This window comes from Cyprinus carpio, chromosome B9, assembly GCF_018340385.1.
Source record: "Cyprinus carpio isolate SPL01 chromosome B9, ASM1834038v1, whole genome shotgun sequence".
In the NCBI taxonomy this organism is placed as follows: Eukaryota; Metazoa; Chordata; class Actinopteri; order Cypriniformes; family Cyprinidae; genus Cyprinus; species Cyprinus carpio.
Genome location: NC_056605.1, coordinates 11,372,045 through 11,397,109, shown reverse-complemented (window position 1 = coordinate 11,397,109; position 25,065 = coordinate 11,372,045). Strand labels below are relative to the sequence as shown.

General features: G+C 38.0%; 1 protein-coding gene and 1 long non-coding RNA gene across 5 annotated transcripts in view; one reads left to right on the top strand and one right to left on the bottom strand.

The window, feature by feature from the left end:
* The window catches only part of LOC109051686 (fibronectin-like), a 47,728-nt gene extending 36,869 nt beyond the window's left edge, over positions 1-10,859 (bottom strand). The window contains exons 1-17 of one of the 4 annotated variants that reach the window (XM_042730939.1): positions 10,427-10,859; positions 10,085-10,210; positions 9,776-9,913; positions 9,544-9,675; positions 8,926-9,063; positions 8,492-8,650; positions 7,504-7,701; positions 7,193-7,375; positions 6,295-6,471; positions 4,587-4,742; positions 4,366-4,494; positions 4,015-4,158; positions 1,642-1,763; positions 1,338-1,506; positions 955-1,140; positions 690-818; positions 62-151 (exon numbers count right to left, since the gene is read on the bottom strand). In XM_042730939.1, coding sequence (XP_042586873.1) covers positions 62-151; positions 690-818; positions 955-1,140; positions 1,338-1,506; positions 1,642-1,763; positions 4,015-4,158; positions 4,366-4,494; positions 4,587-4,742; positions 6,295-6,471; positions 7,193-7,375; positions 7,504-7,701; positions 8,492-8,650; positions 8,926-9,063; positions 9,544-9,675; positions 9,776-9,913; positions 10,085-10,210; positions 10,427-10,556 — 2,506 coding nt within the window. In that variant the 5' untranslated portion in view covers positions 10,557-10,859. The remainder of the gene's footprint in view (positions 1-61; positions 152-689; positions 819-954; positions 1,141-1,337; positions 1,507-1,641; positions 1,764-4,014; positions 4,159-4,365; positions 4,495-4,586; positions 4,743-6,294; positions 6,472-7,192; positions 7,376-7,503; positions 7,702-8,491; positions 8,651-8,925; positions 9,064-9,543; positions 9,676-9,775; positions 9,914-10,084; positions 10,211-10,426) is intronic. The other 3 variants (XM_042730937.1, XM_042730936.1, XM_042730938.1) reach the window with 3 other exon arrangements.
* Positions 10,860-13,020: 2,161 nt separating this feature from the next.
* On the top strand, positions 13,021-14,694 carry LOC122138379. The gene is made up of 3 exons (XR_006155513.1): positions 13,021-13,152; positions 13,389-13,523; positions 13,732-14,694. It is a non-coding gene; the product is annotated as an uncharacterized LOC122138379 (long non-coding RNA).
* The last annotated feature ends 10,371 nt before the right edge of the window (positions 14,695-25,065 follow it).

Here is a 25,065-nt window from a genome sequence, read left to right as displayed (position 1 = left end):
ACAGCTTGTGTATAGGTCACATAATGGTTTGTTTTACTATAGACTAAAAGCCTGTGTTTACCCGTGATGGGAGCCACAGGTTTAGACCAGCTGATGATGATGGAGGTCTCCCCCACTTGCTCCACTTCATGATCAGAAGGAGCATCAGGAGCTGTGGAAGCACAAGCCAAAAAGATCACATCATCATATAGTGACATTCTTCAAGTGAGAGTATTTCTCAGTGGCAACTGAAAGTCGACAAGAAGTGATGTCCTATAGCACTCAAATTTGATTTACTTTATTTAATCTTTTTATATATTAAATTAAACTGTATATTACATCAGAAGTAAGCAAATTAGGTTGACTGCAACATTACAATTTTGTCTATCCTCATATTATCTATTTTTTATTTGATTAAAATGAACATGAAAACATATAAGGCTACATCTTCCCTGAAGGAAATTTCTAAGTTGAATAGGGGTGTTTTTGGGTCATGCATTTTAAGGTTAACCGATAATATCAAAGCACACTTTTCATGATCCACTCAAATCATTTCTAAAAGAATAAAGTCTCTTTCTACACCACTTCCTACTGAATATTTAGTGCACCCAGAAATATGTCAAGTCATATATGGCTCGTCCATGAGGGTTTTATAGGATTAGAAAGAGGTCAAAACAGTCATAGCGACCAAGAAAAAGCAAAAGGTTTACCCGTGGTCTGGGAAGTAGTTAGGATCAGGTTAGGTTCTCCTTCTCCTGTCACTTCATACACATTTACAGTGTACTTCCTTCCTGGGAGAAGTTCACTGATGTTCACGGATGTGGCCGTATGAGGAAGGTCTGGAAACGGATACTCAAGTTAGCAGGTATTGCAAATATAGGCGCATTCAACTTCTACAAATCAACTGCAAACAAAGAGGTTTGCTAGTCTCAGCTGACTAATAAAAAATGCCAAACTTGTGATGCACATACTAACCCAAGACCATGGGCTGTCCGGTCTGCCCTCCCTCCTCACTCAGCTCATATTCCACCCTGAATCCAGACACTGTGTCGGACGCAGACACCCAAGAGATGACGAAACTGCTGGAAGTAATCTCAGTCACAGACTCAGAGGTGTCCACCATTGGAGGAGGTGGGGTCGTCTCTCCCTCAGAGGGTGTCACTAGGGAAGAAACAGAAAGGGGAACATTAACAAACATGACTTCCAAACATTTGGATACAATAAATCCCATTCAAATTACAGATGGATTCAGGAATTAATTATCCTTGGAAACAGTGTGGTTTTATACACAAATACATGCGCATGCACGTTTAGTAAATGAGAAGAACCATAGCCATTTACATCGTTGGATGACTTACGTGAGCCATGCACGGTGGAGAAATCAAAGCGAGTGGTTTCTCTACGTCCAAAACGCAGGATGCTGATGAGTTGACCCTCGTAGGTGACTCCTGGCTTTAGTCCAGCAATAGTGTAAGAGTTCAGATGGCCTGGAATAGTAACCTCCATCCATCGGATATGGGTGTTTTTCTGTTTAAAAACGAGTAGGTTGCAGCTCAACAGACACCCATAGTTTTTATTAGATAAAAATAACCCCTGTAATGCAATCAGAACTCAATTTCATTTAACGAGCAAAGGGCATACAGCATCACAAAAGAGCCTCACCGGTCTCCATTTGAGTATGTACTGTGTGATGTGTTCAGAAGCCGGCGCGTTCCATTGGATGGGGTGGGAGTTGGGCTGGTTGCCAGACTCTGATATAATCACCTGCACTGGACGATGACCACCTGATAGAGATATATAAAAGATATTCAATTTCTGAATCATATTTACAGCCTTTAGTCTTTAGAAAATATCATGCTGCTCATCATGCTAATACTGTAAAACTACCAATAGAGTATTTAAACAGTGTTTCCTGGCCTACTGAAAACAAAGAAAGATGTTTTCTGGCCTAAAAATACATTATGGTGGTCAGAGGTGTTCTAGGAAAGAGAAAAAATGTTTGTAGCGTTAGTGTGTTTTGGTCCTTTTGGGAAACGCTGAAATGGGAAACGTAGCACTAGCCTGTGAGATTCTTACCACAGATTCAGCACAGAGACTCGAGGCTCAGACTTTTAAACCTTAAAATCCAGCAGACAAACTGCCTTAACAAGAACAGCAGTTCTAAAACCCCCAGCAACTTTTCTGAAGTGGTAAATCTCTATTATTTACCCAACAAATTTCCCAACACTGTATATAAAACTCATTTTTCTTCAAGTGTCTTGCAGCTTCATAAGGCAATATCCCCAAATTGCTTGTGATTTCAATCTGGTCCTTATTTTTCCCAATTACTGCCATGAGGGTAGTCTGTACAGCACTTAAAGTTCACTTAGTCTGCATAACGTTCCGCCAGCCTGCACCAGCTTCACCCCCACTGTTCCCAGCCTTCTCACAGCTGGCCTCCATTACTGAGGGATATTGCTCTGGGGTTGCTTCCACTCTCTGAGCAAAGGGATCACTTCTGACCCCAACAAGCTCTTACAAAATGAGAAAACTTTATTAATCCAGAGCTTGTTGGATTTTGTGGTGGAGCTTTGTGGTTCTGTAGAAATACAAGTAATTCACAAATTTCGTTTGAGCTACTGTAGTTGGACACTGTAGTTGTCATTAGGGTTGGGTGATACAACCAAAATATTGTACTTTTTATCACAGTAACAGTATAAAATATAAGTTTATATAAGAGTTTATATCATATCATATAACTAATTTTACAAATATTGTAGTCAGAAAGATTTTTCAATGATTAAAAGAGACAGTAAAATATTTATAATGTTACCAAAAAAGTTCTATTTCAAATAAATGCTGTTCTTTTAAAATTTTATTCATCATTTTTATTCATCAAAAAATATTTATGGTTTCCACAGAAAAAAAAAAAATTAACCAGCAAAACTGTTTTTAACATTGACACTAATTAGAAATTATTCTTAAGAATAAAATCAGCATATTAGAATTATTTCTGAAGTATCATGTGACACTGAAGAATGGAGTAATGGCTGCCAAAAATTCAGCTGTGCCATCACAGGAATAAATCAGATTTTAAAATATATTAAAATATAAACCAGATACATAAATTGTAATAATATTGTAAAATATAGCTATTTTTACTGTATTTTCAAAAAAATGCAGCTTGTAAAGATCACAGAATTTTACAATATTCTAGTCACTAATACATGTATTTAACATATGAACACCAGGTTTAGCATTGCACAGCACATCAAAATTAAATCACACCTATTATAATCAACAATGGAGTCTACATTGGAAGACTATAGCTAAACTATAGCTTTCTGCTTAATCTTGGATTTTTTTTTTAAATAGTAGAATCCCACATTTTTACCATCATACTGTCCAGCCCTACTTGTCGGTTTTCCTCTACAAAAGTTTGGAGACTTGAGGCAACCATTAACAATGGAAACTACATAATCACTAAATGACTTTACAGATGCTGTGCAAGCAGAAAAAGTAACAGGTTTGGTTGAATTTCAAGCTTATTCCTAGCACAGGACGAAAGAAACTCAAAGACAAACAAACAGTGCCAAAAGGGCTGTAGGGGGTGATTGAGACAGCTGTGTTGATTGGCTGTGTGCTTTTCTCCGTCCACAGAACTTCAAAAGAACAGACGGCAAATACAAGGCACGGGCCCACCCAGATCAAGGTGTGGATGAGGGCATCTTAAAACCAACATCCTTGATTTCAAACGCTGCCAGAGGACGAGCATTTGTTGAAAGTTGTAAAAGAAAAGATCACAAGGAAGAGCGAACCCTAATTGCCACTCCAACAAAACACCTGGGAGAAACGGCAAACAGCACTCTTGCTCTCAGTAAACATCTGGAAGTCTTTGACTTCCAAACCTCTCCCCACCCATGCCCACAAGACTACTTATAGCAGTACACAGCATGACCCACATACTGTGTGTGTGTGTGTGTGTGTGTGTGAGAGAGAGAGAGAGAGAGAGAGAGAGAGGGAACATGTGCCCCATAAAAGATGCTGTTTACTCACCAGAGAAAGTCTGCTGAGGCTCGCAGCTCATCTCTCCGATGCCATTTCCATAGCAGTAACATCTGTAGTGGATTCCCTGAATGAGTTTGTCCCAGGAGTCTCCAATCTGATAGAACACTCTAGTTTCTGGCTCCTGGCACTGATCTGGAAATGAAAATTGGAGTAACACAGTCATTATCCAATCATTTGTTCGGTCATTTATAGGGAGCAAGGCTAAAAACTGCTGATCCTAAGGCTCCAATTTGGAGGAAAAGACACTCTAATTGTTTCAAGAAATGTTCATTTAAGCAAATGAAGACTAATGTCTCATTTCTCTTTTAATTGATGAAATCCTAGAAGCGGCCGGCTCACCGATAGCATCACACTTCCAGCGTCCACGGCCTTGACCGAAACAGGTGCAGTTCATCATGTAGCCTTCGTCGTGGTGTTTAGTAAAAGTCTGATTTACTTCGTAGGTTAAATTATCCACAATGCACTGGTCTGAAGATGAAAAGTCATATATGTACATTTGTACAATTATACATAACTTTATGCATTCATTACGAATGGGAAAGAGAAATGACAAATCTCACCTTTGAGTTGCGAGTAGGCGATGCAGCTCCATTCTCCACGGCCATTGCCCACACAGGTACAGCGCATCATGTGACCCAGAACATCATGGCGTCTGTCCCACTGATCACCCACACGATACATCACACCCTCACCAGTGGTACACACCTCCTCATGGGCTGATGGAAACCGATCAACAAACATTTTAGTAAACTGCTGAAATAATTGTGCACAAATCTGCAGATCTTTAAATTCTCCTCAACTGTCCTGCAAAAAAAACTAACCAAACTTCAAGGCTATTCAGCCAATGAGACAAGAATATATCTGTTTTGAAGCACTTGAGGACTTCCAAATAACAACCTCCTAAATCCTTCATAGGACAAGAATAAGCATGAAGTACAGCAGGAGCCATAATGGATCAATGGGTACTTGGGGAATTGGCAACTATAGCTTTTAAGTTAAGTAATAGCTAATTCATTAGTTATAAAGCAAAATCAATTTAACTAAAAAGCAACTCTACAGAGGGAAATAGTGTCATTATTCAACTCAGTGCTGATTTAGTTTAGTTTAATAATAGTAGAAGTTCATCAAATTATGAAACAAACTTAATTCAGTCAAAAGTAGCTCTACAACATCAGAGTTTGAGGAATAAAAACCCAATCCAGTTAACTGAATTGTTTTTAATGGCCTAAAGAGATCAGTATAATTACTCAGTTAATCAATTTGGGGGTCAATCAGGGTCAAAGAGCTAAAACTCAGTGCTAATGACCACAGATCCATAAAGCTCAAGGCAGTTCCTCACAATCTGCCTTATTGTTTTAACTGGGATATCTCTGATCGGTGTATCTGGTTAATAAAAGAGGACAAGAGTGAGGAAATCTCTCCAGGGTTAAGAGTGGAGGAGGTTACACAGCTGCCCTGGAGACCAGCCAGATATATATGCGCTCCACTGCCAACCAGACTCTGGTCCAAACCCAAGCTCCCCTCCGTCTGCAGCCCTGCACAGCTGAGGGGCCACGGCTATCACAAAAATGTGTGCTTAAACAATAGCTGAAGTTTCGAAACTACCCACGTTTTGCACATTCAGTACAGCAAGTAAAACTTACAAATCAAGATATTACTTGTACTGAAAACCAAAACAGCTGATGTATGATAATGGTTCCTATGTTGAGACAAGAATCTCTACCCCCTACAAAACAAACATGACAGGGCAACACAAAAAGCAGCTCTGGTTTCAATCTATATGTCAGATCACTGAATCCCACCAATATCAATAAACTCCCCAGGGTTCGGCTGGCTCTAACTGGCACCCTGGTGACACAGACACCCATCAAAGCTGAGTTAGAAGGAGGTGTTTATGTAAATGATCTTTTGTTTCACATAATTAACATCCTCATCTTAACTGTTATCAGATCTCCTCCCATACAGAGCACAAGGTAATTGAAAAAGCTGTGAGACGCAAGTAATGACACTTATTTTATCTATTCAGTCTTTTTGCTAATATGCCCGAAGTAAGGAAAAGAATGGGACCTGAAATGCAATGTTTAAGAGAAGTTTAAGATAAAATGATATGCTCAAGGCACATTATTAAGATCCAGGATAGTTAGAGTGCTTTCATAACATTATAATTCTCCATTTTCCTATGTTCCACACTCCTGTCAAGTCATAACCTGCTACTCTCTACTTCTCTCTGGCTCTAACATTTATTGCTAGGGTAAAACTGACACTTACCTGCCATGGGACAGAAGCCAAACCGCTGCTCTCGGTCATAGTTATAAGTTGTGCCGCACCATTTCATGCCATCTCTCCTGCCTTCAGCAGTGCAGTCAGTGTAGTTACGGCCATTGTAAAGGAACGGGAAGTGACAGAGTGCACCATTGGAGTTTCCCCCTCTTGTTGTGACCATAACTAAAAAATGAAGATATTTACCGGTGAAAAACAGTAGCAGTTTCAAGGAAAAGTTTTAACTTCCAATAAATTTATGACAGGAACAGTCACCCAAGGGTTTGGGGTTAAGTGCCTCGCTCAAGAGTATAACTGTGATGGTCCAGCTCTCCTTCAGGGCTCGAAACAACAAAATTTCAATAACCCGCTTTTAAAATGTAGATATGATAGATATGTAGATATCTGAAGATTTTAAAGCTATGTATGGATTTATATATTAAAAAACACACTTGATATGTAGTTTGATTCAGATATTTTAGAATTACACTACGATGTTAGAGTTTTTTTTTAAATTAGATTAATTAATACTTTTAATAATTAATATTTTTTTTTCAGGATGTATTAAAGTGACAGTAAAAGCATTTATAATGTTACAAAAATATATATTACAAATGCTGTTCTTTTAAACTTTCTATTAAAAAAAGAATGCTGAAAATATTAAAATATTAAACAGCACAACTGTTTTCAACATTGATAATAATAAGAAATGTTTCTTGAGCAGCATATTAGAATGATTTCTGAAGGATCACGAGACGCTGCAGACTGAAAATTCTGTTTTGCCATCATTTGTTTTTACTGTTCTTTACTGTATTTTTGATCAACTAAATGCAGATTTGGTGAGCATACGAGACTTCAGAAACATTTTAATAAAAAATAAAAAAGGTTATAATGTATATAAACTTACCATTCTTGCTGGTACAGAAGGAGTACTTGTAGTCTTTCTCAAAGTCACTTGAGGTGCTGCACCAGAGCTGCCCATCACTGCGTCCCTCAGATGTGCAGGAGTAGAACGTTTTCCCCATGAACACAAAAGGGAACACACACGGCTGGCCACCTGAGCTCCCACCATACACCTGGGACTGGCTCTCTGCATACACACACACACACACACACACACACACACACACACACACACACACGACAATAAAACATGAGATACAAGCACAGCATTCAATCTAAATGAACATTGATTGTTTGATCGACAATGACATTAACCTGATTCATCACAGCTGACACCGTTGCCCAAGCAGGTACACAACATCTGTTTGCTGCCCTGGGTCTTGATCCAGCGCATGCCCTGGGCATAGGAAACACCTGCGTCTGTCAGACAGGATCCCTCCGTGGGGTTTTCAGGCACCGCCTGTGGCTGCAACACTGCAGGCTGGACATTGGTCACCACACGAGACCCAGTACCTAGTGGACAAAATAACACATAAGGATACATATTTTGTTTCAACCAGGCAGCCAGGGGCATCTACAAACATCCAGGGGCATCCCAAATAATCTTAAAATCATTTACATTTGTTTATATTAACATAATCTTAACTAAAAAGCTAAAACACACTAAAAATAAAGATATACAGTTCTCAAATTAAATAGATTGGACATTGTGATATTCAGTCAATGGTCCATTTGTGAGATAGGTGGCGATAATGCACTTATAAGTCTGTGATCTGCCGTAAAGCAAGAACAAGAAGAAGATGCCTCACGCACCTGCTGAAGAAGACGCGAACGCGCTTAGGACAGTTTGGACATTGCAGTGAATCAGAGGTAAAAAACAATATAAATACTGTTTAGTTTCTTGCACAGATCAATCATTTCGTGTCTTTACACATCAATGTATTGTCACAAGCCGCAGGATTTAATTTGGTTTTGTGTATGTTTTTTTTTTTACTCTCAAAGCCGTGATTCCCATCCACTTACATTATATGACTGACAGACTGCAACAGTTTAAGTTAAAAATCTTTGTGTTCTACTGAAAAAACAGAGTCACTATATCTTGGATGCCCTGGGGGTAAACAGATAAACATCACATTTTCATTTTTGGGTGAACTATCCCTTTGAGTATTATTCATATACTACTACAGTATTTTGAATGAACTTTTTAACTTTTAACTGAATTCTTTTTTTTAATTTTAGGGTTTTCAATTAATATTTATATACTATTCAGCTTTATTTCACTAAACAAAAATGAGGTTTTTACCCAGGCTAGTGGTGTGCAGTGATGCATGTCTCTCGCATTTCCACTCTCCACGTCCATTTCCGGTACATAAACACTGTAGCACATGTCCGCGAGAATCCGTCTTGCTCCACGTGTCTCCGATCCGGTAAGAAGTGCGTGTGTCCTGGTCATTACAGCGATCTGTGATGCACACACAAACGTACAAAGCAGATGTTTCTCATCAGAATCATGTTGCGGTTAACTCTTCTAAATAAACAATTTTAAAAAAATGCAATAAGGTAAACCCTTTTCCCTCTTCTACCCAGTTTAAAAAGTCCTTGTGCTGAAGCCAGAGAGTTTAACTGCACTTTGAATGTATAATTAAAGTAAATCCAGTTGGACAGATGGGAGATTGGGAAAGGGAGTTTTGTGTGGTTTGGACTGTTGCACAGTTCTAAAAAGGGTGGGGTTCTTACTTCTGGATGTGCATGTAATACGTCCACTTCCTTCTCCTAAACAGGTGCAGTCCACCATCATCCAGCCTTGGTAGGGTTTCTCCCAGGTCTCACCAACCATGTAGGATGTGCCAGCAGCATTGTCATAACAGCGTTCCGCTATCAAGAAAAAAAATGGTTTTAATAATATGATGATGTGAATACTATTACTTACATGATGTATCACAGTTCTTTTCCATCATGTCCAAAACCACTATAATTAAAGAGCCCATTAAATCACTTGATGATAGCTGTTTCTTGCCTGTGTCAACATTTTTTGTATTTAAACAGGCAATTTGGGTGGGACATATTGGAGGGATCGACCCTTTTAAAAACAAAATAGCTGATAGGTTGCATCACAGCCATGAACCATGACTACTTACAAGCTACAGGTGGTATTAAGGGGAGGAATATTATTTTTCTAGAAAGCATTTGATTGGACAAAAATCTGTAGTGCATGATGAGTCATCAATAGTTTTGGTTATTTTTAACATAAGTGAAAGTTCATTTAAAAGTATACTATCATAGCAAACACACAGACAAAAAGCCACAACAACATTCCCATCTTGATGGGTTTTTCCAGCGAATGCTCAAACTCACCAACAGGTTTGCAGGTCCATTCTCCTTTTCCATTTCCCAAACACACGCACTCTAGCATGTAGTCTCCAGTGTCATGGGGTCTCTTCCATGTGTCTCCAATCTTGTAGGAGTGCCCTCCCTCATGACAGCGGTCTACAACAGAAGCCAAGTACGTAAACAGTAGAACAACTCCAAAAAGTGTAATTTCCAAAGTGCCATTAGGTACAGTGAAGGAATGTTCCAGTCTACCCACTCGCAATAGTGCAGCTGATTTTCCCTCGGCTGGAGCCAATGCAAGTGCAGTCCCAGATCATCCCGTCCTTGGGCCTCTCATAAGTCTCTCCAACCCGATAGGAGCGAAGGTTTACTTTATCATAGCAGGTTTCCTCAGCTGGGAACAGACATGGACTTTGTTCCTCATAATATTCAGAGTTAACACTTCAAAGTTCCCAAATGCAAAATACATTTACATGCAAATAAATGGTTATTAATTTAACAAAGTGAGGAAACATGCATCCAGTTCTGCGTCCTTAAGGGACAAATCCGGTGTGAGAGGACTCACCATCAGGCTTTGATTTACACTTTATACCAGAAACTCCATGACAAGTGCAAAGCAGTATGCTGCCCAGATAACTGCGCTCCCACTGTTCTCCAACTCCATAAAGCTGACCTCCCTCAATACAGCCATCTGCAGAGGACACAGTGAAAGTATTCTGACTGAGCTCTACATTATTTTAACTTTCTCAACAACAAACCATGATCACACATATAAGAAGAAGAGTATCCCTAATGCACATTTCCCAGCGTTTAATTAACCATTTGCGTGCGTAAAACCAACAGTAAGCTACTAAATTGCTCATTTCAATGAATCTAAACAAAAACAAACACATGTAGGACCGCATACCTTGGGATACAGATGACACCGAGTGTTCCTGAGCTTGTCTCCTATGTTTCCCTGTTCCTCTTGGCATACACTGCACAGTATAGGCTAGCAAAGCCACCGCCAACGCCGTGCCCAACGGGCCACCGGTCATTTTCACAGGTGAGATGAAAAACAAGTATACCGACAGTTAAACCTTCCTTTCCTAGCAATGGAGGCTCGAGGAGACGCGGTAGTTCACTGGCTGAGGATTCAGATTCACCACAGCCTCTTCAAGTCTCCAAGTTCCCCGTTTCTCTCCCTGTGCGTCCTGCCCCTCCTGCTCTCGCACGTACCTCTGCGGAGAGCGCAGATGTGCAGAGCGCTTTTATTTGACCTCCAAAATCCGCCCTGGAGGAGGAACTACCCCTGCACACGCGTACGGGAGCCACACAAAAAGACACCCAATCTGAAGCTCGCTTTTTGCGTACAAAGTTTAGGATAATAATTAATTCAAAGCGAACGATCGCAAACAACCACTGCCAGCGCAGTCACCTTTTGTTTTATAAACATTGTTGTGTCTCTAATCCAATACGCCAGTGTTAAGTAATGACCCAAATCTGTCCGTTTAAGCAAGCCTGTGAGTCTGTCCTAATCTAATAGAGATCATGCTACAGTTGGAGTGCATGAATGTCCCATGTCCCATTCACAGATGGTTCAGGGCGCTGCATCCATCTGAAACCAATTATAGACAAACTCTTCACTTTAATAACACTTCCCTGGTAAAATAAAGTCATTCTCAGTTTACTGCCACCCTTAGAAAGAAATTAAGATTGAAAGAGGACTCATAAGACTTTCTCTACTTTAACTTTGTTTAGTAGTCTTTCCAGCTAGCCAGGAGGCTGAAATTTGAATGTGTTAATCTCAAGGCAACCATCTGACATTTTCTAAAGTTTCAAAACCCAGGGATATTCCTAAATCTCGTGAACCACTTGTGAAATACTTGCAAATGCATATATAGAGGTCTACAGTGCAGCCTCTTTGACTTTTTTAAATGCTTCCCAGCAGGAGTGTAATTTTAATGTTATCAGTAATATAGGGGGGAAAAACATTAGGTTCATTGTTTTACTTTTGCTACACTTTAAAAAATGTTTCAGATGTTTATAGGCTGATATAATCATGTCAATGGCTAAGCACATTGGGAATTGCTAAAACTGTATCGCTAAATATATTCGAAACGTGATAGTAGTGATGTCAGTAATCAGTGACATTGCTATGATTTAATATTTACATATTTTCCAAGTCTGAACTGTTGCTGAAATTTAGTTCATAATATCCGCTACTTGCATATATCTTGTTTATCCATGCTGTGACATTTTTTTTCTTTTTCTTTTTTTTATTTTCTGTTACTTACAGCTTGATGGATCTGTCTATATGCCTTATCTTTTAGTCTATCTTGCAGGTCATTCATGGAAATGTCAGCACCCTCTCATTTTAAAACTGTAACCCTCTCTCTCTATGAATGGAGGCTGCTGTGCTGACAGAACTTCCTATTAAACATCATCAGACTTTTAAAAAAGTGCTTTCTGAGCTTTCTGTGTTTGTAATTATCATACCACCATGTAGTTCAATTCTTCATATGATGAGAAGAGACAGATTGTCGCTTTACAGATGATTCAGTGATTTCCAGGCCAGATGTTTGGTCTGACTCATGGTTTACTCTGCATGTCTTCCCACTTCACCCTCCGTTGTCATTCTTCACCCTCCCCCAAGATGAGTGTAATCTATGCTTATGAGCTGATATGCAAAATATCTCTTTCTCTTTTAATGGGCTTATAAATACTTCTGTCCACAAAGTTTTAACGACATTTTGCTCTTTAAACATCTCAGTTAATCCAGTTTTCTGCTTTGAATTCGGATGACTCTCTACATGTTGTTCTTGTGGTTTCTCAGTGCAGCCCATCTTGACATCAGTGAGGCACGTGGTCTGTATGAATCAGTTTTGGTTTTCCTAAAATTCAGGAAAAATTTGGCTATTTATGAGCACATGTTGAGGTTTGTCTTCCTGTGCTTTGGTTTCTCCAGATCTGAAACCGCTGCCAATAGTGGGTGGCAAATATGCTCTTGTTGGGGGATTTTTTTTGTGGAAAGTAGAGAGGTTTCAGTGATTGAACCTAAAGCTGCTGCGTCATAGAGGTGAACACACAAGAGCGAGCCCAGGAGATCTGACTCTTCTAACGAAGGTCTGGATATGTGAGCACATCTGGCTGCATTTGCGATGACTCAGTGGATGACTCAAAGCCAGTGCTTTTGTGCATAGCTGCACAACAATATTCCAGAAACAACTATAGTCTATGAAAATGCTGACAGTTGACAGACAGTTGACAGATGTGTTCAGGAAAGTTATTAAGTTTTACATTAAAACTAGCTGGGAATTGTTTAGGTGGAAATAATGCATACGCTCTAAAAAAAATGCTGGGTTATTATTATTTTTTTTTTTTTCAAATGCTGGGTTCAGCCTGTTGGGTCATTTTATTGGGTTGCTTTTAATTTTGTTAACCAGGCTCTCCAAAAAAACAACCCAACTAACATCTGCTGCGTTAAGCCCAACTTATACATCTTCATCTACCCAACCGCTGGGTTAAGACTCCAATGTCTCAGATGAAACAACCCATCCGCTGAGTTACAATCAGTGTGCAGGCTTTTTGTGTCCACTATAGGAGAGAGCCGGTAGCGCCACCGATTTGGTGCACTTCTTCAGCAAAATAAAGGTTTGTATACTTTTTATTTCATTTATAAAGTCTTTACTGTGATGTAAATTGTATTATTTTATGCAACGCAACATTAAGGACAATGTCACAGCTGCATCAAGAGCAGTCGTTTCGCATGATGGAAACGCCTTTTGCCTTGCATAACATAGATGGATTTTATTTGTTAAAATACTGTGTTTAATTTAAATCGATGTTAAAATATGTTCTCTAATCACAGTACTGTTTGTTTTGGGCAGGTTTTGGAGTCAGTCACGGCATTTCTCAGCTATGAGTGAAACGTGAGGTGTTGGTCTGATGTTCGCAGTTTCCCAGCAGCCCATCACTGGCTCAGATTTCATCACCACACCGACACGCAAAGTAGCACTATTTCGGTAAAAGGCGATTACAGAGAACAGTTGAATACACTTTAATTAATATTATACTTTTAAATGGCTGTATTCATGCTTTCTGCTCAAATGGAAAATATCTGCTGGGTGGCATTTCCAAGATGGTCACCAAGCAAAATGATGAGCCTTAATGCGACAGGACATTGGTAATATCTAGTCTAAGCTCTTTTTAATCTCTACTTCTCTGCTGCAGCGTATGACATCATTCTCCCAGAGGACAGGGGTGGGATACAGCTGCAGCCCCCTTCAGTTTACCCAGACTGCACTAAAACCCTAGCCCCCACCAAAACTACAAGATCACATCTAACTGCTCTTTTCTACTTCCCAACTCACTTTTGAATGCCATCTAAAGGGGGTTTAGCTTTATTTGGTGCCTGTTGTGGACTGAAGAAGGATGTATGTGAATTATGTGCTCTAAAACTAATGATTTTTGTTTGATCCTGAAATGTGTGCAGTTGTCCTGCTAACCATAGCACAATGTTTGTCTGGTATAGTTATCATCTGTGGATCTGTCAGAAGTGCTTTCAATGGCAATGGGCAAAGGAAGCCACAAATTGATAAAATTACTTGGCAGAGGAACTATAGAGGAAGTTTTTAGTCGGTTAAACTGGCATTTGTTTATTTGAATAAACTGTCCATCATTTCAACCAGCTTCCGTTCTGATGTCATTATTGTCTGTATGTCTCTGTGCACACGTGTTTGTGGTTTATTCTAAAGCTGGCGAGAGGTCAGAGAGTAAAGGGTAAAGATCTCGTCACATCTAAGACACATATACTGTCTTTACTTTCATCACCATGACAACCCAGATGTGCATTTAGTCAGTGATGTCTCAGAATTTCCTTTCCTTAGTCTGAAACGCTGCAAAGAGGACGGAGGTTATCCCTAGTTACAGCAAAACACTCAGAGAACTTAAGCGACAGGAATTCTTACTAAGTTGTTGAGTCACAGAAGACTTTTTTTTTTCAGAGGAAAACTCCTACAGAATAAAAAGTAGCTAGTGTTTGTGGGCGGAAGTTCACACAGATTTTTTTTCTCTTTTTTTCCAGAAAAAACTTTGCTTTAAGGCAACAGTGTGCTACACCCCTGAGATTTGTGAGTCAGAACACAATCTGGTAGTGATTTATGAACGAGCTTTGGTCCGCCTTTTCGATCATTAACCCCCATGTTCTGTTTGGACTGACTTCACTGACTTATGTTTGGGGCCCCAGAGAATAATGGATTTCCAACTATAAATTATAAAGCATTTACAATAATGATAATAATAATAATAATAATAATAATAATATATAAATACAATAGCCAGATATTTTTGTAGCTTTAACCCTTTGTTATATCTCTAAATAGTCATACAATTGTGAGAAATGTGACTGTTGGCCAGTATATTTCTATAAGGATATGTTATATAGGTCTGTTTTTGTTCAGTTTGACCAAACCTTTAAATTTTGCCAGTGTTTTGATGCTCACCAAAGAAACCTTATAATGTAGCAAAATACAATAGAACTTTAGAATAAAAGTCAAATTTAAAACCTCAAAATCAAAGATCTAAATAAGCAACTAGGATTGCACCAATTAATTATAAATAACAAGAATTAAATATTTATTGTAAATAAATTAAGAGTAATAATTAAATACAATATATTAGTAGTACTGAAAATGATTAGTAATACAAATTTATTACATTTATTCATATTTCTCTGGGAACTTTAAGGCAGTACAGAAACACATGATATTTAGTTGATAATCAGTTTACATATAACTAGGGAAAGTCAAAAAGTCTCTATCAAAAGCATCAGAAACAATCATTTTCAGAGCCTTTGGGTTCTTAAACAGAACATGACGGTTAATAAACAGAAGCTTCAAATATATATTATGCATGTCTTCTAACTAAAGAAATAACTTCTGTTTTTTTTTTTTTCATGGGGTGGAGTGAACAAACCACAGTGTTTTGCAACAATGGAAATGTTTTTTGGAAAGAGGAATGGGCGGAGGGGAAAACTCCTCCAATGAGGCCAGGGTGAATCCAACAGAGCCCCTGCTGAGATGATAAAGGTGCCCCTTTATCCCTGATGAGAGACGCCTTCACCACTGATCCCAATCTCATTCCAGACAGCCCTCTTTCACAAAACAATGGCTGATTATTTTTGTCCTGAGAGATGATCTGATATAGACAGGTCACTGTTACCTAGGTCTACCTACCTGCCTCCAGCAGCGTTCGAGAGGGAGGGAAACATCGCTAGCAGTCTCTGGCTGTGTCCTCTCCTATACTGTTTAATGAAACTAAATCATCCGTAGATAAAAGCATGGGAGACAGTCCTCAGAGTGCATTACTCTGGACTGACACAGTAATGTTTGTCATAAATGAAACAATAACAATGATGAAGACTTTTTTCTTTTTTTATCCTAGATTAACTTTAATATCTATAACATATACAAGAACATCTTCACCTTATATAGTAGTGTGCTAAATGTAAACGGATACCTGGTTTAGAGAAAAACATTTTAGAAGAAGCGTTTAAGTAACACACACTGAACATAGAAGTTGATATTGCATCAGCAATAAATAACGCCTCTTTCAAACTGTTATATGTATATTTCAAGTCATGGGGACAGAGGGCAGGCTCTCAGCCACCATGTGCTGTGTGTCTTGTGAGCTGCTGGTGCAAACTGATCAATGGCAACTACGTATTAAAGCTGTGTTTAAAATCCTAATAGGTGCGTAAGTGCTTGTTTGGTTTAGATTTATGAGATCTTGGACCTTTAAGGAAAATCTAATCTTGTTAGTTCCTGGCATGCAGTATGGAGAGTGTCTTAAATTGTTATGGTTTCTCAGACGTTTCCCAGAAGAGTACTGCTTAATATTCCACCGGGTTGATTTTACAGGATAGTGAGTAAGATGCATTTTAGGAAAACTGGCAAATATTTCAGAACAAAAACAAAGAGTTTTTGAAACCGATAACAGTAAGACGGGACAGATTCAAGCACACTAAACTACACAAACCATTGAATTGAAGGATGTGCATGAGTGGAACTATTACTCAGTGCCATAACTCAACCAATGTTATGTCATAGAACAGCGTCTGTGGGCAATTTGAGTGGAAACCCTGAGACATGGATAAACACCTGCACGTCATTCTAGATGGTGCTGCGGAACTGCAGCGTTAGTAACGAGAGGATTTCATTGCATCGGAAAGCAATGGTGTAGAGTGACAGGCATTGAGAGGAAAATTTGTGGAGTTCTTTATTGCTGTGACACTCTGAGTCATGGCATTTCCATATTTAAAAGGATTCTTTCACCACCCACCAGGGTTGGAGAGTTGGATGAAGCTCCCAGAAGGCATTTGTTTCAAAATGACAAAAACATGTTTATGTTGTCAATGAATCTCTCTGTGTCATTGTACAATAAGGGAATGACATCATGTCATAAAGGCTTGTGGTGTGAGATAAATCAAATATCCCAGACTGGAAATGAAGATTTCTTTTACAATTTGATAGACACCTTGATTAAATGAGGACATGATGCTTCTGTGCCAAAAATAGATTACGAAACAGTTAGTCCTGCTCCTCAATTTGATTGGTTGAACAGCACTCTAAGAGGGTTCATGTTTATTATTATACCAGCATTGGGACTTGGGACTTTTTCACTCTTTGTATCACTCCACTTTTCTGTGTTCACTGGATTTCAGACCAAAGTATGTGAGCAGCATGGAGTGGAAGCAGAGTTTTTCTGCAAGAGGGTGTTTGATAGACACAGTGCTATTTTCTCTGATTACATTATGGCATAAACCAGAATCCAGCTTGAGCTGACTTTTAGTTTATGCATTGCTTGATGACACTCAAAACTTTTTGACTTTTAATAAAGAACTAACTGAACTTAAATGTTTTGTTTGAAGCATTAGATATATTGCCTTCTTGTTTACTGTATAAAAAGTAGTGTCAATCCTGTTTTGAATAGAAGGGGTCAATAATATGTGATAACATGTTTACAATTGTCCTCTTGCATTATCTACACACTATTTTCCTGCTTAACACTGTAAAGCTGCTTTGACACAATCTGTACTGTATAAAGCACTATATAAACAAATGGGACTTGAGTTGACTCTGAGAATTAGAGTATTAGAGAACTTTTTTTTTTTTCATAATGACATTTTAGCATATAGCATTTTCAAAACTGTTTTACATCAATGCCATTTTTTGAAAGAAAGCTAAAAAGGATAAACAATGCAGATTTATTCTCACAGCATTCTTTGTTCATATTAATCAAGGGTGCAAGTAATTCTGACCAGGACTGTTTTAATCATTGTCAAGTCACAATCCAAAATAAACACATATAAAACACATTCACAACCAAATTCTGGACACATTCTCAGTGGTTTCTCAGGAGTAAACTTTGACTTTTAAAGTAGGGTGAATGCTAAATGCATGTAATTGATCTTATTATAAATGATTCCCCTATGCATTTATTTAAATTTCAACTATTTAGTCTGCCTCTTTCTTAAAGTCGACAGCTTGTATTTATATCAGTCTCTGTCTTCCTATATCTGTTGTAAATATTTGACAGTTTTAAGGTTTAGCCTGGAAAATGACTGTTTCTTATTTGTGTGCACAAACAGATGTCAAAATGATTGTCATTGTATAAATGACATGTCATTACAGCAAAAATAACCCAACCACCTATAAACACATTCACTTGGAAATTCTATGAACCCTTATTATGTGAAATGCTGTGATATGTAATTAACTTTTAGAATTCATATGAATTTTACTTTTTTGGTGTTTTTACCACATCTGTCAGATATTCAGGCAGCATTGGTGTAAACGGCGATCTGTCTTCTCTGACCATCGGATCACCCAGGGCGGATGTTAATACCAGGTGTACACAGGGCCTGAGGCTAACAAAGCAGCCTCACCCATCTGCCTGTAAGATAGGCCTTATTTAAACCGTCTTCCTGTTTAATTTATTACGTTTCGTAAGATGTCTGCAGATGAAAGGCTCCGTTATGTTTTATCACCATGTGTGTGTCTAATACTGGGAGATGTTGAAAACAGGGTTCAGGGGTGGAAATGTGGTTTAAAGATCTGCCCTGAAATTTTTACACTTGAATCCTTCAATGGCAACCAACAGTTATCATCATCATCATGCTCCAAAGGCAAGACGTTACAAGCAAAAACAGTATTTTCATGCATTGTTACATTTTCAGAATAGCTCTTTTTTAAGAATCTGAAAATATTGTCAATAGACAGAAATGTATTAGAATAAACAGAACAATAAACATAACCATGACTGCAGGAATGAAATATATAAAATCAAGTGAATGATTTATAAACAAATGTCTCTCTGTTAAAACCTTCAAAATATAGAAAGGAATAAAACTGTATTATGTATTGTGTTGTATGTAAGTGCTGCTGAAAAGGAAAAGTTCACTTCTAGAATGAAAATTTCCTGATGATTTACTCACCCCCATGTGATCCAAGATGTTCATGTCTTTCTTTAGTCAAAAAGAAATTAAGGTTTCTCAACAAAACACCACATCATTTTTCTCTATATAGTAGATTTCAATGGCGGCCAATGTGTTGGAGATCCAAATTGCAGTTTCAGTACAGCTTCAAAGGGCTCTACATGATCCCAGCTGAGGAACAAGGGTCTAGCAAAATGATTGGTCATTTAAAAGAATAAAAATTGATATGCTTTTAACCACAAATGCTCATCTTGCTCTAGCTCTGTGATGCACATCTTAACGCATTGCAAAAAGTCACGCGTAGTTAGTTCTTCGTCTGTTTATTAGCTAGGTTATGGTAAAAAAAAAACCCCATCTCATTAAAAATTATATAAAAAATATATACATTTTTATTTTTAGAAAATGACTATCGTTTTATTAGGTAAAACTCTTATTCCTCGGCTGTGTTCGTCTAGAGCCCTTTGAAGCTGCATTGAAACAGCGATTTGAACCTTCAACCTATTGGCTCCCATTGAAGTCCACTATATGAAGAAAAATCCTAAAATGTTTCCCTCAAAAACCTTAATTTATTTTCAACTGAAGAAAGAAAGACATAAATATCTTGGATGACATGAGGGTGAGCAAATTTTCAGGAAATTTTCATTCTAGAAGTTAACTTCTCCTTTAAAGATACATATTGTTCCTGAAATCGACAGACACACATATATAATAAAATTAAACACTTAAATGTGTATTTTTGTATGTTTTAGTCTGAAACTAGTCTGAAACAATAATTTATAAAAAGCCATATAGCCAAAAATCTTAAAATTGACCAATGTATGAAAAAAAGTTTCTTCTAGTTCTTCTTCTTTTTCTCTGTTGACAGTATTTTATTTTTTTTTTTACATGCTATTTTCATATTTAAGAAAAAAGATATCCAAAGTCCCCTCTGTAAAAACCTTTGACCTTAATTATTTCAACAAAGTGAAACAATTTCAAACCCGGTTTAATCCATAGCATTTTTATTCTGGAAACTGGAGCATTTTTAACTACAGAATGCATCATTTGCGTATTTAAACATAACATTTCAGAAAACTTGTAATACAAAAACAAATGTTTGCAGTTCTTAATTAAACAACTGGTGAAGTATGGTGATATATATTAAGGGGCTTTCACACCAAAGGAACCTTTTCATAGTTCCTAGAACTAATGGTGGAAGTTCTTAGAGAACCATCCTGGTGCCTAGTTCCTATAACTGAGTTCCTCGAACTACCCAATGTGAAAGCCCCTTTAGTTAAATCTTTTACCCTATTGACCTGGCGTGTCCTGTTTTAAAAGGACAGTTCACCCCAAAATGAAAATTATTAATTACTCACCCTCATGTCATTCCAAACCCGTAAGACCTTCGTTCATCTTCAGAACACAAATTAAGATATTTTTGATGAAATCCAAAAGCTTTCTGACCCTACATAGACAGCAACGCAACTGACACGTTCTAGACCCAGAAAGGTAGTAAGGACTTTGGTAAAATAGTCCATGTGACATCAGTGGTTCAACCGTAATTTTATGAAGCTACAAGAATACTTGAAGAATATGAAGCTACAAGAATAAAAATTTCTTCTCTTCTGTTTCAGTCTTCGACGCATGTTCGAAGTGAGTATCATGAAGTTACTTTAGAAGTTAATTTGGAAGAGCCCACTTATAATAATTAAGCTTAAATTATGTCAGCCACTATAATCTTCCATTATAATAAAGACTGACGTATCTATAGCCCCTAAACTCTGATGACAAAATCACACCCATCAAATTGCTTGAAACAAATGCTAATTGCATTTATCACTGATTTTGTGGGCGTGTTTGCATTACCTGATTTACCTAATTCCTTTAGTAAATCAGGCACCACAACAACACAGAAAACCTATTACCAGTGTCCCTTGAGCAAGTACTTGCTCCAGGGTACTGTTCTTGTGATAAGAGATTATTAGTAGGCTTAGACTTACTTGGACTGAATGAGACCCACTGTCCTGCTCAGCTTCTGGTGAGGGGGTTCAATTTCAGAAACAAGCAACAAATGTGCATAATATAAACAGTTCTATGGTCAGGAACTTCAACACTCTCTTGTGAGGGATTTATACCCAAACTAAATAAAAATGGAAATAATAAGCTCAGACAAGGTTTGAAAAACAAATCTTACTAGAAACCCCTAGTAAGAGCCAGAAAACACAAATCTGAATGACCACAGTGAAATAACCACAATACAACAGACCACACACTAATGCAGTTTACACAATGTGTGTACATGGGTTAGCAATGGTTGCTAAACTGTCATGAATTTGCTTATGTTTGAATTCAGTAATGATTGCATTTTAATGTATGGGCTGATGAAGTGCCAGTTATGATGCTAACATTGCTCTTTTTGTTTCACATTATGTTTCAGGAATTGCACTTAGCATTTCATGAAACATAAGTGAGGTAGTGAAAGTATAGAAATGTATCAGAAATGTTCAAAATTTAAAACAATTAAGAAAATGATGCGATATGTGCAAAAAGTGTGCTTTCTAAAAAGACCCTTTTTCATCATCATCAACCATTTGCTACTTTTTCTTTCTTCCCAGGAAACAACCCACTGAGTCTGTTTACTCACAGATCCAAATGGATCCCAACAGAGAGGAGAGCATCCGCTGTGAGTATTTGTTCTTTCAGTTTGTTATAAACACCAAAGGAAGAAGGGGAGGGTGCATTCTGACACTGTCTGTCACGTTCTGACATGCAAATCTGATAGACCGCTGCAGATAAAGCTGGGGTGGGTTATATGAGTCCCACTCCCCCGAGGAATAAAAAAAGCCTTTTCTGGCACATCAGCATTTACCACAAACTTCAAGGGCCGGTTCGGGCACATCTAGATAAGCTGTTTGCAACTGCTGCTCCCCAGGGGATGAAAATGCAAGGCAAGCTCAACAGGGACTCCACCTTATCAAGTTCCTGTCCCACTTCTGCCACAGAGGCATTTTCAGTGATAAACAAACTTAGAAATTTTAGAGTGCAAATTATACTTTACTTTGTATAAAGCGCTAATCTTAAAGTGATTCAGGAGACATCTTCAGTCATGCATTAAAAGAGTTCACCCAAAAATGAAAAGCTGCTGAAAGTTTACTCACCCTCAGGCCATTCAGAATGTAGTTTAATTTGTTAAACTTTAATGATGGATTTGTTTGTGAGAAACATGCAACTTTTTCACTTCAGAAGATTTTAACTGATGGACTGGAGTTGTGTGGATTACTTGTGAATTATTGTGATGTTTTTAACAGCTGTTTAGACTTTCATTCTGACGGCACCCATTCACTGCAGATGATCCATTGGTGAGCAAGTGATGTAATGTGCTATTCAGCTATTTTTGTCAATACAATTAAAGTCAATGGGCATTTGTTGTGTTGGACCTCATTGACTTTTACTGTGTGAGCAAAAACTGAGGCATTATCAAAATATCTTCTTTTGTGTTCCACAGAAGTAAGGAAGTCATACACGTTTGGAACTACATGATGGTAAGTAAAATACTTTCTTGATAAATTTCCCCTTTTTTTTGTTTGAGACTTCCTGGCTTTTATTCAGGCTTCAAAATAAATCTAATCAGTGTTTTCCACTTGCTCAAGTTAATGGGAAATTTCACTTTAGATTGTAATTATTTGCTTTGTGCTTTTCCCATGGAGAGGTAAATGAGCACATGCATTTTATTAAAATAAATAAGTACTTCTCACAAAAAACTCTACTAGGAGCAGTCAACTGCAGGGCCATCGCTTAATATCAAGGTCCCCTCCCCCAACACACTACATGGTGCAATGACGCATTTAGTGGATTCTCCCTAGTCAAAGGTCCCAGGACAACATTTCCGGTTGATCAAAATGATCAATTTAATGTCTACTTTAAACAATACTCTTGCATTACCAAATGTTTGAACTCAGTGTGGGAAGGAACTCAACTGAGCATCCTCAGGCTGTGGAGTTCCCCATGCCAGATTTAGGAGAACTCTAAAGCTTTTTCAGGGAACACTGGGATAAATCAAAAGGTCTTTACTAGAAACCGCTACGATAAGATATTGGATTACAAATGCAGAAAGTAGTGCAAAGGGTGAAAAATTAAAAAAACAAGCAAGAACAGATATACGAAAGAGAGACATAATGGTGTAAGATGAGCTACTAGGAGGTTTTCAGGGGATGTAAAAAGCGGAAACACACCGCTCCATATCCTTCCTGGAGAACACTGTAATTACAGATGTTTAAATCCATTCAACAAGGGATAAGTTGCTACATGTTAAGACACAAAGTGACCTACGGAGAAGCAGGAATCGCTCTCTCTCGTTCTCTCAGGTTCTTTCTCTCCTTAGTATGTCCTCTGACCTTGACTTCCCTGACAAAGCCATGTTGTTTCCTCCCCAAAGAGAAGCTGAGCAAAGAACAAAGGTCAACATACTTATGTGACAAATTAGCATCTGGACACTCCTTTAAAGCCAGCCTGTTAGCGCTTTAGCATATAGAGCCCCACAAGGAATCCGCACCAGTCTATAGAGCCATTGTTAGAGCTAGTTAGTGATGTGACATGCAATAGAACTTCATTATGTGACCCCAGGGAACTTTCTGGAATAATGTATGAGATTTGTGTGCAATGGACCATAGAGATGAGGGAGAGTGTGATTTATGCTGGATAGTATGGCTCGTACTCCTCTAAAAACTAATGTATATGGAATTTCGAATCCAGTGGTTTGTCTTTGGGATTCAGAAAGGATAATAAAAGCTATTCAGTATCATTGAATGAAGTATATGAATTGCTGATGAACAATTGAATGTAATATACAAAAGAACAAAAGAATGTAATTTACTTTCCTTTTTAGAGACTGTGTGAGGACTCTCTAATGCAATTTATCATTTTAAAATGGGACAGGATATGACTTTTGTATATTTTTTTGGGCAATAAAGCAATACGCAAAGTCTGGGAGTTACATTACATCCAAAACAAGCACACTTAGTGCACACTTGCACTGCGTCTTCAAAAACAAGATTTTCCATGGGAGTTTAGGACAGGAAGTCCACTAGACGTGTGTGGTAACCTCTGTGGCTTTTCCACATTTGGCAAAACTTAAGCACTTGGTGTGAGTCTTGGTGACCAGCTATAACACAGATGAATCATATACAGTAAGAAGCCCACTTGAACATTTACTGGACTGATATGGTAATATGCTGATGGGTATTTGTGTAGTGGCAGCTTTTAGAGGGGGGCAAGAGGACAAGCTGCAGAGTGATAACAAGCTCTGCGTGACTCAGTCCATGGTGAGCAGACAGGAAACTAACAGTCCCTTCAACACCCCCTCAGTCTCCATGCACTTTTCCTTTGTAAAGGACCTATACCATGGAAAACACAGGCCTCTGGAAGGTCATGGGTTTGTCCCATGGGATTAAGCTTGTGACCTTTCACTTCGTCAAAAAAATGGCATTCTTGGAAAGTACCTTTATTAATTAGAATTACAACGGGAAGTGAAATATTATTATGGGTTTCTCTTTTTCCTTTGTTAAATTGACATCGTGTTGAACTACAATTTGTGGCTCCTGGGTAAATGGCATGACATATTTTTTTTTTTTTTTTTAACTTAATTAATGAATTTCCTACATACAATGACTTGAATCTTCTACACTCAAACAGACCCCCCCCACCCCCAAAAAAGAAAAAAAGTTGTTCCAAACCCGTATGAGTTTCTTTTTTCTGTTAAACACAACAGATATTCTGAAGAATGTGGTAACCAAAAAATTGACAGTAGCTATTGACTTCCATAGTATGGAGTTTTTTTGCCCACAAAAAATAAAAAAAAAACCATAAAACAGGAAATGATATCATACAGGGGCCCTCTGCAGGACCTCTTGATTGTGTTAGTGTCGATATCAGATCATTTGAAATACAAAAACCTTAATGATATTTATGAATTAATATATTATGATAGCTGCAAAAATAGTAAAAACGTTTGATTAAAAAAATAATGATTAAGATGGTATAATGATTAAGGTGTGAAGAAAACAATTTTTACTTGATGGTTGCACCATATGACA